This window comes from Crassostrea angulata, chromosome 7 (assembly GCF_025612915.1).
Source record: "Crassostrea angulata isolate pt1a10 chromosome 7, ASM2561291v2, whole genome shotgun sequence".
In the NCBI taxonomy this organism is placed as follows: Eukaryota; Metazoa; Mollusca; class Bivalvia; order Ostreida; family Ostreidae; genus Magallana; species Magallana angulata.
In genome coordinates this window covers 54,410,262-54,427,190 of record NC_069117.1, presented here as the reverse complement: position 1 = coordinate 54,427,190, position 16,929 = coordinate 54,410,262, and the positions used below count along the sequence as shown (strand labels likewise).

The 16,929-nt window shown below is 34.7% G+C and overlaps 2 protein-coding genes across 2 annotated transcripts in view; one reads left to right on the top strand and one right to left on the bottom strand.

Annotated features, from left to right (window-relative positions):
* LOC128192278 (protein furry homolog-like) overlaps nt 1-4,507 on the top strand; it is a 45,739-nt gene extending 41,232 nt beyond the window's left edge. The window contains exons 55-63 of the mRNA XM_052864855.1: nt 38-263; nt 562-652; nt 977-1,041; nt 1,184-1,282; nt 1,668-1,751; nt 1,939-2,049; nt 2,291-2,490; nt 2,819-2,916; nt 3,299-4,507. Coding sequence (XP_052720815.1) covers nt 38-263; nt 562-652; nt 977-1,041; nt 1,184-1,282; nt 1,668-1,751; nt 1,939-2,049; nt 2,291-2,490; nt 2,819-2,916; nt 3,299-3,456 — 1,132 coding nt within the window. The 3' untranslated portion in view covers nt 3,457-4,507. The remainder of the gene's footprint in view (nt 1-37; nt 264-561; nt 653-976; nt 1,042-1,183; nt 1,283-1,667; nt 1,752-1,938; nt 2,050-2,290; nt 2,491-2,818; nt 2,917-3,298) is intronic.
* LOC128192279 (WD repeat-containing protein 5-like) overlaps nt 4,327-16,929 on the bottom strand; it is a 12,887-nt gene continuing 284 nt past the window's right edge. Inside the window, exons 2-17 of the mRNA XM_052864856.1 lie at nt 16,323-16,472; nt 15,634-15,730; nt 15,228-15,301; nt 14,860-14,949; nt 14,508-14,597; nt 13,974-14,057; nt 13,485-13,540; nt 13,186-13,232; nt 13,011-13,086; nt 12,627-12,660; nt 12,404-12,478; nt 12,211-12,298; nt 8,148-8,252; nt 5,748-5,807; nt 5,429-5,650; nt 4,327-4,880 (exon numbers count right to left, since the gene is read on the bottom strand). Of these exons, the coding sequence (XP_052720816.1) occupies nt 4,633-4,880; nt 5,429-5,650; nt 5,748-5,807; nt 8,148-8,252; nt 12,211-12,298; nt 12,404-12,478; nt 12,627-12,660; nt 13,011-13,086; nt 13,186-13,232; nt 13,485-13,540; nt 13,974-14,057; nt 14,508-14,597; nt 14,860-14,949; nt 15,228-15,301; nt 15,634-15,730; nt 16,323-16,472 (1,596 nt within the window). The 3' untranslated portion in view covers nt 4,327-4,632. The remainder of the gene's footprint in view (nt 4,881-5,428; nt 5,651-5,747; nt 5,808-8,147; nt 8,253-12,210; nt 12,299-12,403; nt 12,479-12,626; nt 12,661-13,010; nt 13,087-13,185; nt 13,233-13,484; nt 13,541-13,973; nt 14,058-14,507; nt 14,598-14,859; nt 14,950-15,227; nt 15,302-15,633; nt 15,731-16,322; nt 16,473-16,929) is intronic.

Sequence of the window (16,929 nt, the reverse complement as noted above, 5' to 3'; positions counted from 1 at the left end):
TGTACTGTTACTTATTGATTGTTGTCTATTTTGACAGCCACAGTCTCCAGAGTGAGGAGAGTGAGAGTGACACTGATCTGGTGGAGAGCGGTTCTAATGCGGCGTCCCCGAGCTTCGTCCAGGACAAGGAGACGTTCGTGTTTATGACGCTACAGAACGACGAGGTGGAAGATGTGTGGAAGGCACACATAGCCAATGTTATGTCCGAGTCATCCGCCGTTCTCACTGTCAAGACCTCACAAATCTTCCCCAGGCTTTACAGAGTATGTTTTTTGTCATCCTTTAACACTTGGAAATGGTTTTTTTTTTTAACTGTGCACTATATGAAATTACTGTGGTTTCATAAGTTTTCGTTGAGCACCAATTTTTCTTCTATTTTTTTTGTGGAGCAGATCTATGTAATTAAATGTTCTATAAAGAAGAAAATATGACAACAATGCACAAAAATTGATGCATATTAATGTGAAGATTTTTTTTTTCATTGGGACTCTAAAACACTTGATTAAATTAGATTGATTTATACACTATATGTCTTTGTTTTAACTTTAATTTTATTTTTAGGAATTACGGAGACGACTGGACACCATGACAAAAGAGGCGTGTTACTACATCTCCAAGACAGAATCGCTGAAGCACATGGCTACACAGTTCAATATCCTTAGGAAATTGTGAAATAAATCAAAACCTGAAAATATACTGTAAACAAACTTCAATTAAGTGCTAGTAGTACCATACTTTAGGGTTACTCTTTGTCTTTTAACTCAAATAGAAATTAATATGATCGGGATACATGTAATACATACTGGTAAACAAGCTTGGCTCACAATGTTCTATTTCATGAAAATGCTAATCAGAAGAAGAAAAAAAAGAAAGCTCATTAATTTTTTTTGCATTAAATTTGTTTTTTTCACGTCCAGTCTTTAAGAATCTGATTTCTTAAGTAATATTATTTTGTGTAATCCTTAACGAGTCTAACGACAGATAATGGACATGATATTCCTCCACATGGAGTGTCCTTTCTTCTATGTTGATACAGACACAGTGAGTAACGATAACTACGAATTGTCTTATAGTGATTTTAACAAATGATTCTTATATGACTTACTTGTACATCCCTTCACATGTGCACATGTTCACAGAGCTAATTGCCTGTAACTGTTTAACCGTTGAATTGCTGGCTTAGTTGACAGGCAGCAGGACGGTGGAGAAGCACAAGTTCAGTGTGCTGGAGATCCAGGAGTATTACGAGACCTACTGTATGAGGAAGGACCTGGCGGAGCAGGTAATCAGAGTTTTGGGAGATATGGGTGGATTCTGTCAACGGAATTTTATTTACTACAACCTTATTCCAGGATTCTCTAGTGATTAAATGGTTCATGACAACAGAATTTTGTCAAATTAGGTCAATGTTGAAATTTCTTAAAACAAATTAAGATATCTATAAACTGGTCGGCAATAAGAAATATTTGCAACTTGGAGATTCCCTTAAACCATAGAAAATTTTCTTGGACGGTATTGAAAGTTGGCTTACAGCAACCTCTGCAAGTCTTTTATGATAAATTTGCTTTGCTAACAAATTTTAGGTCTTCTAGAAGTGACTGAACAGAAAAATGCTGAACCAGAAATGGACATATAGATATTGACATTTCTCCTATTTTTCTTTCTAGAGTTTGGAGGTGATTAAGTCGTCCATCAAGCAGGAATCCCTGGGAGATGGTGGGCAAGGAACAGCAGTCTGTAGCACTGACCAGGTCAGATCTCCATAATGGACAGGGGCTTTCTTTTTAGAATTGATTCTCCCTAAGTATTTAAGAATAAAATGAGCAACAATGTACAGTTTTGAACGAAAACCCTTTAGTCTATGGAGTTTACTCATCCATGGAATTTTGGGAATTGATCTAATGTTTGTATTTCTGTAATGTGACATTTTTTTTGTAGAAACTGGATCTATGCACCAAAATGTACCGAGTGATCTTTCAGCTGGTGTCCCTTTTTGAGAACTTTGTCAAACTGATGGACACATTTCGCTCTGTCACCACATCTCCACAGGTAAGTTATGAAATCTATACAGTTTAATCACTATATATCTGGCCTCCATTCTCTACCAGTTCACCCAGACAAAGTTTTGTTTAAAAAGAGAAATAATATAAGACTTTGAAATTCCCCTGCTCAAAAACGAAGGCAAAGGGGAGAAAATATAACGAGGGCATATATTTCCCTGTGTACAGTATTGGTGATTGCATGTTCCCTGTATCAATGTAATAACCAATGTATTGTGCCCGCCCCACAGATAGCGGACATGTCCCTACAGGTGTCGTCGGTGAGGGAGGAGGTCTCCCACGCCCTGCTGGAGGTGGAGAATGGCCAGGTGTCACCGATCAACACTGACTCCAGTAAGATCCTGACCAAGGGCGAGGCTGTACTCAGTCTGCTGGAGTATGTGAATGGGCTCCAGTTTGTGAAGGCTGTCCAACTCCTGAGGTCATTCAGGTAGGCAGTGGCGTCAAAGTAGTTTAACAGATTTTTATACAACCACAATTTTATATCTTTTTTTGAAGGAGCTTATACACTTTAAAGATTAAGTGCACATTTTAAATTTTTTATGGTTTCTTCAAAAAGTGGAATTTTGTTTTTGCTCTGAAGCAATCATACATATCTTTGAATGTAGTTTAAACAAAACTAGAAAGCCTGACAACATGTGTTTCTCTCTGTCCCTAAATATTATAAAGGCTCTATTTAGTACAGTAATATATTCAATAGATATTTATGTGAATATGAGTAAGCTACATTAAAGTACATAAACATTCTTTTTATTCAGATGTCACTGGCCTAATGACATATTTGGACAAACCAGTGATGATGACATCATTGCCATACTGAATATCTACTGTGCTTCCCAAGCAGTTAAACGAACAGGTACTGTCAAAGCTATCAGCTTACATGTATTTTGTATCTGTATTTTAATGGTGCTCCTTTAAGTATTTTCCTCCAACTGGATTAATTTGATTTACTACTTAAAAGTTGTTTTGCAAACACAGATTTTAACAGAAAATTCTTATGCTGGTTGTGGTCAAATAATTTTGAAGCAGTATTAAGGTTGTTGTTTACAGAAAAAATTGTTAAAAATTGAGGAATTAGTATTTTATAAATGATTTTGATAGCAACCCAACAGTTTTTCTTGAAACCGCTTCATGTAAAATCAACACCAATCTAGGTTAAACTCTCATTATTAATAATTATTTTGCAAATAGTATTGTAATTTTAATCCTTAAACATTTAGTTTAATTTCTGACCACAGGTCTGTTTGTATTGATGGGACTGGACATCGACCTTGGGCTCATCAAAAACCAGCTGATGCAGCTCAACATCCAGATGAGGGGGCGGTCAGCCTCGGTGCCCTCCCTCACCCCCCACACCCCAGGGGAGGACCCCCAACAGGACTCCAGCTCCTTATGACTAGAACACCTGGGAAAGATGTCATTTGTGTAACAGATAGGAGGGAGAAAATCCCTAAAATATGTCTTGTTTAACTTTCAACATTATCAATTTTGAACTCAATATTTCAGTATTTATCAAAAGATTTAATCAACACAACCACATAAATTTATCATACAATTAAAATGATTATAGAAATATAATGGAAAAGAATACATTGTTTTAGTCTTATATCCGGTATGATAAAAAGGAAAACACACAGTACATGTAACTTACTACCTGTAGAATTCCAGTGACTAGCTATTCCAGTATATATTATCACAAATGACGTCTTTCCCTGTGGTCATTCAGCAGTCTCCTTTGGACGTGTTGACTGGCCACACAGAGAGCAAACTGATTATTTGCACATGATGGGTATTTCATACATGTAGCAACATGTAGTGTATAGTGCTAACTGCAGCCTAATATGAACTCTGTGTTTACAAGAACTGTTCAGAAGAATTCAAAATAGTGCTCCTGTATTTGGGCATACAGCTGTACATACATGTACAAGGTTGTATTGTAGTGATAGATGAAGGCATTAACATTTCCTTCAATGTCTTGCTTACTTTGGACCATATTTTGTAAAGTTTTGCATGACACATGCAATTTATTTACATGTACCATATTGTATTTGATTATACATGTGTACTTGTTTAGAATTCTAATGTTTCTGTTATTTATGTCATGAGATTATGTTGGTTCTGTATATTTTGTTCTTTATATTAATTTTTGTCCCCTCCCCTCTCTCTCTCTCTTTGATGAGATTATGCTTCATTTATCCCCTTATGATGTGTGTGCTCTAGTCTTTCTCCAGATGGAAAATTTATGCATCAGAAATTAAATCATAACTTCCAATAACACTATTTATTTATTACAATCAGTTTGTACATTCACAGTTTTGCGCATGTAATACATGTATTTTGATGCTAAAAGCGTATTTCATTCATATTGCTTGCATATTGGAATGTTAGCATCTTTTTCATATAGACAAAAAAAACGAATAAATCTATTTCTCTAGTACATAAGCAAAGTGTTTGTGTACTTTTTCAGTCAATGAATATTATGCAGGGACCTTCTCTTAATAATGCATTAACAAGTTGGATTCCAACAGAATGTGGATTTGGGATCCAAGGTCATTTAACCTTCACACAATCATCAATTATCGATCATTGCTGTTTTGTCTGATGGTGGAACTTGCTTCATTTCCCCTTCATCTGTTTCATCCTCATCCTCCTCATCCTCTTCTTTGACTGGAGGATGACATCGTTTGTAAACAAACACTGTGAAGTCTAACAGAAACACCACTCCTAGTACCGTTGTCATGACGACCAGCGTGTAGAAGGCCATGTCGTACAGCAGACGATTACACGTGTTCTCTCTGTTGGTAAAGGCTGCAATGTCACCTTGAAAACAAAACAAAAGATTTAAACGATACAAATAAGGAATATGTAAATATTATCCATGTTATCACCTTTGAACTGTCACTATCAGCAATATTGGTTATGTACGTACATTTTTGTTTTCTGTAGTTAGAGACAGTGAGATTATCAACTTGATTTCTCTTGCCATATAAATACGTGGTTTATATTTTAAATATAAAATGACTGGCGGCTAGAAGTACACAGAGAACATTTTTTTAAGTGCATCTGAAAGGGAGTGCGCGTATATTACATAGATGGAGGATTTCTTCTAAATATAGAACCTATTTAGTTATTCCATATCTTTTCAAACTCTTTTCTGTAACTATCAAAAAAGGTTGGCCGCGCATAGGGAAAAAATAATTTCTTACGATATAATTTTGAATATGTGTAAATTTCACACAGAACTGGTTTAAAAACAGTCGACAAATGATAAAAAAAAGACCTGAGCTTGGATATGTTACATAGTACTTCTTAGGGGTAGATCAGACAGCTATCTACAAATAGAAGACGGTGATTATGAGAGGGGGCACCTGCTAGGAGGACCACGGTGTAGGTCCAGTTCATGGTGTTATCCAGGCCACTCGTCTCACTCATGAACTCCGCGCCCTTGTCTTTCTGCTTTCTCCACACCGTAACAACGATCAGCAACTGTAGCAGGAAGGACAGACACTTGAGGATGCCCGTCCCCCCAAGTAAAACCATCACAACCGGAAGTAGGGGGATGTCTATGCATTCAGTATTGTAAGAGGCGCCTGTAAAAGAAAGGCTCTGTTTATTATCTATTGCAGAGTGTTAAATATATGGGTTTTTCAAATCGGTAAACATTTGAATATTTGTGTTAGAGTTTACCTATAACCGCCAAAGCAACGTGCCATCCCAGAAAGGCTAATGTTAATCCAACGAAGAACTCTGCTTAGGAAAATACAGAAAATGATTACAAGAAGTTTCATCCTTCCGTCATGTCAATCATACATTTTTATTGAGGTGTCAAGTATATTTAAACATATTAGAGCGGGCATTATTGTTGCAACCAGAGGTCTGTATTTGAAATGTTCGTATATAGTGAAAAGTCTTGGTATTCTGAGCGCTAAAGAACTAATTAACTACACGCAAGAAAAAAAAGTTTACATAAGTAGATGGGAACAGCCTCATTCCGCGCCATAGAGACATTTGCCTCGGGATAATCATTTTATGAATTTTAAACTAAGCATTATCAGTTTCATATAATATTATTGTTACTGTCTTCCTTTTCTTTTCAGTAGAATGTCAAACATTATGATGTCTTTTTAACTTCTTGAATGGTTAATGTCCCTCTTAAGAATTGCATTAATATAGTAAACCACTAGTATTCTTTAAAATAACTGAAGAATGCGGAATATGCAAAAACAATGATTATTCATACGTTGTTTTGTTTTTGTTTTAAAACGTCAATTTAACGTCAAAAGCTAAGAATTACGGAAAGGTAGACGTGCGAAGTTGTAAATTTTATCTAAGTATAAAGTTGGATTTTCCATCTTCTACCGTTGAAGTTGATTTTTCCAACTTCAGTCGTAGAATTTCCATCTTTGATCTTGGAATTTTCAAATTTAATCTAGGAATTTCCAATCTTCTTTATATGCATGTACATGTATTACGATACGTTTCTCAATTTGGGTTGCTCTGTTTGAGACTTTCTACAAAGTCATCTTTATCCTTGCTATGTAGATAATGGCACAATCAAAATGTACAAATTGCACGGCTTTGATTTGATATTAATTATCTCTTCGTGTGCTTCCTTCATATACTACATTTGATGAATGACACCCTCTTGTTATAAATATTAATTTAACGCTGATTTGGTTCTAAGTTATATAAATTGTCGATATCTGATACTATACACATGTATATGGTTTAACTAATGTACAGTTTCCCCTGGTGTAATGTATATTATTATACTTTCATGTTAAATACTGAAATCTGATTGGTTTAGACGCAGTTGATAATCCGTTTTATTACCCTCAGCGTTAGCAACTCACCTATACTCTGTCCCAAGATATTTTGGATTCACGTTTGGACGATTTTTAATAAAAATACACTTACCTGTGAAAGAAGTGCAATTGAAATAGTTGAAAGGGATTTTTTCCAAGATAATTTCATTGACACGTTATCATCTTTCACTCGGAAAAATTCACAGGAACGAAAACAGATTCCTTACGGAGATTTATAATGGGGAATGTTTACATCTTTTCTCCATTCGGAATACACTCGGAATACATCGCGCAATATTTCAACGTTATCATCCGGGCTTGCTGCAATGCAAAATCTCCGTAGACACCACATTTTTAGCATTGTATTGAAACCTGATAAGCTAACAGGGGCGTTTTGACTGAGAAATCTTGGAAATTTTTCATACTTTTGAATGAACATCGTTTGGATCCTGAGGTATTTATAAATATCAAACAATTAAGCCAAACGTGAATCCAAAATATCTTGGGACAGAGTATAGCAACGGGTAACACAACGAATTGTTAAATGCGTGTAAATCATGCGAGTACAGTTCGCCGTAGAATTCACGTCATTTCCATATAAAAGCAGTAAAAAAATTCTCTTAAAATTTAGACATTCAGTATAATAAAATAAATAGTGCCTGTTTGGCTTCGCGTCGGTTGACAATGGTTTCCTCGGGGTGTCAATTCCAACTGTTACCCTCCCAAACAGACACTATTTATCTACTGTGACAATGGGGCACAAGTTAACACTTTTGCTCTAATTCTTGTTCCTCCTTTCTTTAGTTTCTGTCGTTTTGTCTTTTTTTGGGGGGGGGGGGGTCCTGGTCATAAATTTGTTCGAAGACTTAAAACACGACCGATCTTTTTTTATTTTATTGTGCTAAGACAAATCGAACCCCGCCCACCAACTACTGTTCGATGTATTCCAACTAATAACAGCCCAAAGATGGTTAACTCTTTTCTATCATTGGCAATTCTTTACGTTTATGATAAGTATAATTTATAGTGTAATAAATATAACATATGTATGCACTTGATAATCAAAATGAATTAACACTATTGTTTTGGAGGGAGTAAGTTGATGAAAAGGCTGTGAATCATTTATTTTATTTATTCACCTTTCATTTATTTATTAATTTATTTATTTATTCATTTCTTTTTGTCAGAAATCGAATTTTCAAACTTGTTATGCGTGTGTGGGTAAATACTATTTGACTTTAGTTTTTTGGGGGTTTCCTCTACCCCGAGGCCTCATACTTACCCCCTCCCCATCGCCCCACCGTGTACCGGGCCACCAGCTTTCTCGTGGACTGTGCTGACGTCACCAGAGTGTGGAAAGGTTTTCTAAGCTGCTTCTGACAGGCCACTATATTCAAATAAATCGATCGTACTATTTCAGAACAATTCCATTTTTGTATGAAAACAATCTCTCTCTCTCTCTCTCTCTCTCTCTCTCTCTCTCTCTCTCTCTCTCTCTCTCTCTCTCTCTCTCTCTCTCTCTCTCTCTTATTGACTTCAAGCTCTTACAATTTGACCAATGTGATGCAACTTTTGGCCTTTGCAAGATTCGGACTTCGCATTTTTACACGTATATTCAGAAATTGGGTGTTCGTATTTTTAAGATTAAGCAACTTTGTAAAATGACTCTGTGTTGGCTATCAGGACTGATGATTGTGATGCTTAAAAATATTAACAGGAGACTCATAGGGTGGGGAATATCTAGATTAGAAAAGGAAATTTTACGCAATATGGACAAGGCCTACATTTGATACGATGCGTGCTTGTGACATTTTATTGCGTGTGTTATTTTATATTTTGAAGCATCCGGTTTATTATTGTGTTCACAAAGTTATACAAATGACATAATCCAAGAGCTTCTGAAAAGTTTACTAAACACGCTTAACGTAACCGACCCCCAGTTACCCCGACAGCTAGAGTGATTTAGTAGACGATTCATGTTGCAAGTTTTAAAAAAGTTACACTTACTAGTCGCCACTGGTTTATATTTTTCCTCACTTTCCTCTTTCGAGCCCCTGTAATTAAGACATTTGATCGCAATTAATTTTCCAGTGTTCCCAATGATGCATGTTACATAAACCACTACCCAGAGTAAAGGGTCAACAGACACTAAAAGAAAAACATAAATCAAAATAATATTCCAGTTAATTTGTAATCTATCGCACGCTCGCTTTATCTTAAATCCTTAAATCATCGATTGAAAGGCTTCAAAGATTTTCATCTTCCGTTTGATCACCGCCAGGTTATTTCCTGCTCTGCATTTAATGAAAAATATGAAAGCAATTCGACCTAAGTCTGAAGGAAAAATACTCTGAATACACGTACAAAACTTTTGGTTTACAAAATGTTACCTTGGAATGTTTTTTTTTTTTAAATCCTGCTTTGTGTAAGGAGATCGGTAGTAAACAGGAAGAATTAACTAAACCCCCGACAACCAACAACTCGTGTCTCTTATTTCAGACCGGGAAACTAAACAGCGAGGGAAATCTCTCGCTCACAACCGCGGAAACACCTAGTTAGGGCCATCTTATCTTGCTGGAAGGAAGGTTTTCGCCGTTGATATAATTCGTTTAAAATTTTGCGTGTAATTAATTAAGGGCGATGGACTCTATAAATTTAGTACATGCATCGTGTGCCCTAATGGGATGGTTGGTACAGGGGCGCACGGTCCGTCCCCAAGGACTGCGGTCCTTTGTCCTACACCGAGAAATGGACGGGCATAATAACCACTGCACAACCAATTGCATCTGTGGTTTGAAAGTGACTTTGCTTTGACTTTTCTTCTGACTTAGAATTTATGTCACAATATCACTGCACATTCTTTGTTTAACAAGCTCACTATGTGAGTGTAGAATAAGGTTCTAGCTGAGAGGATCAAGAGGGACACGGAGCCTAGCCATGGATCTACACAGAGGCCTGAAACTTGATTCAAGGTCGCTGTACACCCCTCACATTCAGACAGAATTTGTAAAGTCTGAGTCATGGGGATTAGGACGAATTATAGTCACAATTAAACCACATTTCAAATAGATTGGTTATAACCTTCACCGTTGACCTAGAAACTTGGTTTAAGGTCATTGCAAACCTTACACCCACAATTAATCTTCACATGATTGCAGATAAGGCCCAAGGGATGAATATATTGTCAGTACCCCAATTTTAAACAGACGTCTGATATAACCTTGACCTAGAAACTAGTGACTAAAAGTTCTTTACCAGAAGGAATTCTGTCCGTTTTGGACCATTATTGGACATAAAACTGCGCTTATTAAAAGATTTGTCTGGCTTTTAAGCGAAGACTACGTAATCGGTTTATATTTCGCTTGAAACCAGCGTCATTTTAACTTGTTTTGACGCAAGAAATAGATCGTTACATCCTACTGAAAGTCCAAGGCCTTGTTAAAATAGTTCTAAGTCACATTAGACCAAAGAGGGACAAAATGTGCTTTGGACAAGTAATGGTGGTCTGACATATCCATCACTATAGGATGCCTGAAGAGTTCATTACCATATATAGAAATGCTGGAATGAACACTTATTTACAGTAACTTCCGAGATAACATTGCATTATAAAAAATAATGCTGGTTACTTTATTCATTCGTCAATAGTTAGCCATAGAATTCTTTTGTACAGTTTAAAATATAAAAGAACTGCCTTTCCACAACACACAAATCAGTTAAGAACAAAACGGGGGTTAATTTTGTTCTTGATGGTTAATATTTACTGTATCATTTTCCTGTGACTTTGTGATAACACTAGGAATCGATTTTTGTAGTGTATAGTCCAATAAGATTTTATCAATGACTTTACTAATATTCAATCATACAACTGCTGATAATTATTTAATAAGGAATCACTTTTTGAATTCTGTATACAGGGTTATTTTTGCCCTTCTACACTTGCAAATGGTTTTGCCCAGTCTTGAATTCGCCAAAACAAAGTAGTGTTTAAAGATAGACTTTACATATGAATTTGTTCAGTCTTAAATTGCCGCTGACGAGGACGATAGGGGCAAAAATAAAACGGGGACGAATATTTCCCTTTGTGCTTTATTGGATTTGATCATCCCAACCGTATTTGCTCACCTTATAACACTACAAAAATGATTCCTTATTTCCTTAAAGAATAAACATATCCCATACAGAAATGCTAATTACTGAGGCATAAAGCAGTAAGTTAACCAACAATTCCTTTTCCTTATATAGCTCTCCTCTCTAAGAGGGTTGTATGGGATTGTCATATAAGGATTTGTTTATATCACTAAGCTAAAATTTGCATGCATCACCATGCACAAGCATATTATTATGCAGCATAAACAAACAGGTTTTTAAAAAATTTATTGTACATGTATTGATAAAAAATTGTAATGTAACTACCGGTACCTGAAAAAGGATATTCTTAGATAAAGTACAAACATGGCTTTATACAGTTCAATACCATCTAATTACTAGAGAAACATTTAACTGCCATAAACAAGTACTCTTGCATATTTCCATTCAACAACAAGCAATATATCCATCAAAAATAATGTTTGACCATATTTCATTGAAAAATTCAGTCCAAGATTTTAGGGGGAAATTGTAACCAATTTTTACACAGTTTTTCTATTTCTTTCCTTTTATCATTGATTTTTTGTATCTATTTTAATCTCAGTGCTCCATGTTCCTGATCCGATTTCTTCAGAATGGAATGGCAACTTCCAAAATTCTCTTCAAGGGTAATGACCCTCTCAACACTTCCACATTTTCCCAACATATTAGATTGCCTTTGGTCACACATCACTTTTCCATAGTTTGATTGTCTTGTCATTCTCCAATGCTGCCGATGCTATGATATTTTCCGTGGGATGACAGGCACAGCACAAAACCACATCTACCAGAGACAAAAGGAATAATGGGCATTAAATTGTTTATTTCAAAGATTAACTCAATCTTTTCTCAAGTTAAAATCATGCATTCATCTAAAACGGTAATTAATAAACAAAATTAATAAACCTCAAACACCTTACGAAACTGTCACTGTAGCTCAGGCCCTGGGGCCATAAAACAAAGTCAAGCTCACTTTTGGTCATAGTCTTAATTTTCCTCTATAAAGTCATTTTTAAAAAGCGAGACAAATTAAAGGTGAGCTTGCCTAAGTTTTATAACCTTGGAGTCTGGTGTTTGCACCTTATCCGTATGCTCCCGTCATTGATTATAGGATAAAAAAAGCATGAATGGCCTCTATTACAATGTATTTAACAGCTAAAACAATGTGTGATTCCTGATTCATTCTTAAAACAATACGTGAGGAATTTAAGGATTACCTGTGTGTCCCTGTAACTTCTGAACCACTTCCTTTGTCTGGAGGTTCCAGATGTAAACCAAGTTGTCTTCTGATCCGGATACAATCCACTGCAAAAATAAACCAGCGAAATCAACTAATGCACCTAATCAAGCTTAAAGATAATAACAGAATCAGCTGCTTTATCTTTTATCACGATTTTAAAAAGATCTTACTTTTCCTCCAGTGACAGAGAAATTGGCAAAGATGCAGTACTTCTCATTCTTATGTCCTGTGTACGTCTTTAGGCACTGTCAAAGAGAAACAAATCACTGATTTTCTCTGAACATTTAATGAAGAGAGTTCACTATCAGACCTAGAACAATGAAGGATTTCATTTTTCCATTTATAATAACTATTGTGATGTTAATGAAATGACTGTATGAAAATGTAAATTACCTTTCCTTTGCTGTAGTCCCATAACTTTAATGTGCTGGAAAATACATATTTATACAATTTAATGCATAATTATTTCATGTTTTCTCTACACTATATTTTTTGGGGGGGGGGGGGGGGGGAATATAAAACCAGTCTGTTCTAACATACAATACTGTGGTTTCATTAATTTTCAAGGGCATCAATTTTTGTGGATAAAGTGAAAATCACAGTTTCAATGATACGTAAATTCGTGGCCAATGACTCTTTCAATACAAAATGTTAATTTAAATTGCACTTCAATGAAAATTTAATTTTCATGGATTAACTAAACAACGAAATCCACGAAAATTGGTATTCAATGAATATTGATGAAACCACAGTATTACAGAAATAATATCTCCTTACTTGTCTAGTGTTGCTGCCAGGATGTACTTTCCATTGGGAGAGAATTTTACAAAGGACACGGGTGGATTGTCATCATCTGAATCAGACAAAGGTACCAGTGATAATTAAATATTTTTATACAAAATCAAGATGTCTTTTTATATTGTTTTATGATAAACACAATGTGAGTCCGTACCTATCAAAGTTTTCAGACATTGTCCTGAAGCAGTGTCCCAGATTCGACTGAAATTGAATAAGAGTATTTCTTGGTGAATGTTACATTTTATGTGTCAGCTTTATCAGGCAACAACTAATCCAAAGAAAAGATCTACATCATCTTTTTTGAGGTTGATAAAAATAAGATGTCCTCCTGCTAACTTTTTACTTGGCACATTCAAGGGAGCTAAAATTGAATCAGGAATGATAAGACTGCATATTACATAGAGTTGTTGGGGATGTAAATTCAGTTTTATGTTTATTTAAATTGAATCTTACCACAGTCCATCATAACTACTGGAGACTATTAAGGAACCATCTCTGTTAAAGTGAACCTGTAGAAGAGAACAGTTTTCATCGACCAAGTCTTGAAACATTGTTAAATGTTATGTATCTAACACAGACAATTTATTTCATATCAGATATACCACACATAAAAAGAACCTCCGAAGTTATTTTCTTAAAAAAAAAATCTACATCAATCTTATTAGTAAAATGAAAATGCTGGGCAGCTTCAATTTTTTTTTAGAGCTACATGTATATATTACTGATATATTTTCTCAAAAAAAAAAAAAAATCAACATATTTTGCATGTGGAATAACAGCAAATTTTTCTATGCTAACATACCAGTAAATACACTTTAATGTCTATTAAATGTTTTGTAAACCTTTCCACAGCAACTAAAGAAAGAAACAATGAACTGTCCAACAGAGTAACAAAGAACTCTTTGGTAATGTTACAATACACTGTCCAGTGGGAAGACTTACGGCTGTGACGGGGTCTGAGTGGGCGGGGAGAGTCTTCAGACATTTCCCGGTTTTGACATCCCAAATCTTCACACTCTCGTCAAACTGTAACCAAACAAGACAAAATGCTAGAAAGGAGAGTACTATTTAAACTTGATTTGTTACAGATTGTGAATTTTAGCACTGTGCAAACTAAATCTCATAATGCATTTAACAAGATCTGAGAATATATACTGTAAGAGTGGATATTTCCACTTTTCCTTAATACATGTAATGCAAATACATGCTCAAACAACAATAACCATCAGTATCACTGTAGAAAAATAGCCTTGCCTTATATTATTAAAACTTCAAAGATGAAAATTTCATATTTCCTTCATCAGTTTTAAAATAGATATTACAAATAACCATAATTGTATCCAAAACAACAATCCATTCCATCCATGCACTTCACAGTGCTTATGAACATGCTCTTTAACCATTTTTATTTCATTTTAAATGTGAAGAACTCTTTGAACAGTGATGAGCAATGTAAAAGAGAATATGCAAACTTACAGAACCAGAGACAATGAGGTTTGACTGGGGATTGAAGTTACAACAGAACACATAGTTGGTATGGCTTTTCAAAGTCTTTAAACATTTGCCCTGAAAAATAAAATTCAATCAAGCAATTAGTGATTTGATAAAAAAAAATCTACTTCAAATGGAATCAAGAATTTCTTAAAAGAAAATTTCTTTTCTTCACATTTTTTTCATAGCATAAACAGGTAATTTTTTCATATGTATACTTTTTTTTTTTTTAAAACAATTTATATGTTTATAAAAGACAAGTATAATTGACACAATGCCCAGTTATTCATCTTTATTAATGAAAAGTACATTTGTAAAACAATATTGTCTTGCTTACAGTGGCAAAATCCCAGATCTTGAGAGTTTTGTCATCGGAGGCACTGGCTAGAAGCCTACTGTCCGAGGACCATGACACATCAGATATTCCCTACACAGAATACAATTCAATGTGTTGTAAACTTTACACATGAAAAATTAGTCAAAGTTTGTACATTTAAAACTTTAATGAAATAAAAAACAAAAATAACTATAGAATACTTGTTGCTGTAACATACATTCATACAAGAAATGTAAAGACTAAAAATAATAGTTTACAAATCTTTCTCAATGATAGTAATTTAGCAGGTTACTTATCAAAAGAAATACTTAAAGTTAACAAAATGCACGAGTAACAATCTTAGATTGTAACTTATCAAGCATACATACCAGTTTATGTCCAACAATTGTTTTTTCAAATTTTCCATCAAACGCTCCCCAAATTTTAATAAGTTTGTCTGCAGCTATGAAGAAAAATTTTACGATGCATCAGTTGTTTAAAATGCCAGCAATACTTAAGATAATGAATTGCAATAGGAATTGCCAAGAGTCAAGAATATGGTTTATATACAATATTTTTGAGAAAAACAACTTAAAACTGATCAAGAGCTGGATAATTTTCAATTTAATCTTTGCCTGAAAGAACATGTACAGTAAAAATTTCTGGTAAATGATTAATACACGCAAAATTTCAGTAAATTTACAACTATGGCAAAAAAAACTATTATGATGAAACAACATTTAGTTTATGTATGCACAGACATAAGAACATCATAGTTGATTTCAAGGTATGTACCTGAGCTCGCCAACCATTCTCCATTAGGGCTGAATTTCACGGAAGATACAGCCTTTGTGTGACCAGCCATCGTAAATTTTAAGGTATAATTTGGTCTCTAAGAGAAAAGAAAGAAAAGAAAAAATATCTATATTATGATCCAAAGTTAATAAATAAACAACAGATATTTGTGAAACACTAATCCCCCCCTCCCTTGAAAACATCTGCTAATAAAATGAAAGGAAACTGCAAATAACTAATTTTTCTACCAGGTAGGTCCAAGGCACACAACTATGTCAAAAATTGCTTGATTGTACCCAAAATAAAGCTTGACCTAGATATTATTAAGATAAATCTGCATACCAAATTTCATTTCAGTAAGTGCAACCTCTGCAAAGAAAATGAACAGAAACAACTACAAATGATTGGAATTTTTCTTAGTCCATGAGGCATAATTCTGTCAAATAGCTCGATTGTACCCAAAATATAGCATGACCTAGATATCAATATGATAAATCTGTAAATAAAATTTCATTTCAATATGTAAAACATCTGTGAAGAAAATGAAAGGAAACAGTTGGTGGACTGACCAACAGAAAAACAGACGAAGAACAGCAAAGCAATATGCCCTCTCTTCCTCGAGGGGGAGGGGGCATAACAATGAGTTAAATTTGAGATGCATGTTCTTTTTCAAATAAGACCCAATTTACCAGCGGTTGTGAGCTTGACTTGGGTGTGGTTACAGATGGAGTGGAAGTCTGGGTTGTTGTAACTGTGCTTGATGGAGTTGAAGTTGTAGAGGTCAGGGCAGGTTTTGTCTCTGTAGCCTCTGGAGGCTTCACTCCACCCTCTGTTGACATCTGTGACATTTTATAATAAAGATAAATAAGTAGCCAATATATCTGTATGTATAAGATTATGTAATATTACCATGGAATTTTAGGAACCTCCTTAAATACATTCAGTGATGTTAACTGGTTAAGTGTTGTTCATCTTGCATGTAAACTATAATAATCATAACAATGATAAGCAAGTTGTAGTGCCTTATTTTACACACTTAACCACTGAAATTAAACATAAAATACTATAATATATTATCATTAAAAACTTCTATTATCTGTTATTTTTTAAATTGATGTATCCTGTCCTTTCGACATACTAGCTAAGTACATCATAATTTTACTCTTTATAATACAGTATCATATCATGATGCAAGTAGCTGCAGAACATGCAAGCTTCTTTTCAATCATTCTTATAATCAAACTTAGGGCCCTAATAATACATAGTTATGGTATAATTTCTACAAATAATTGGAAA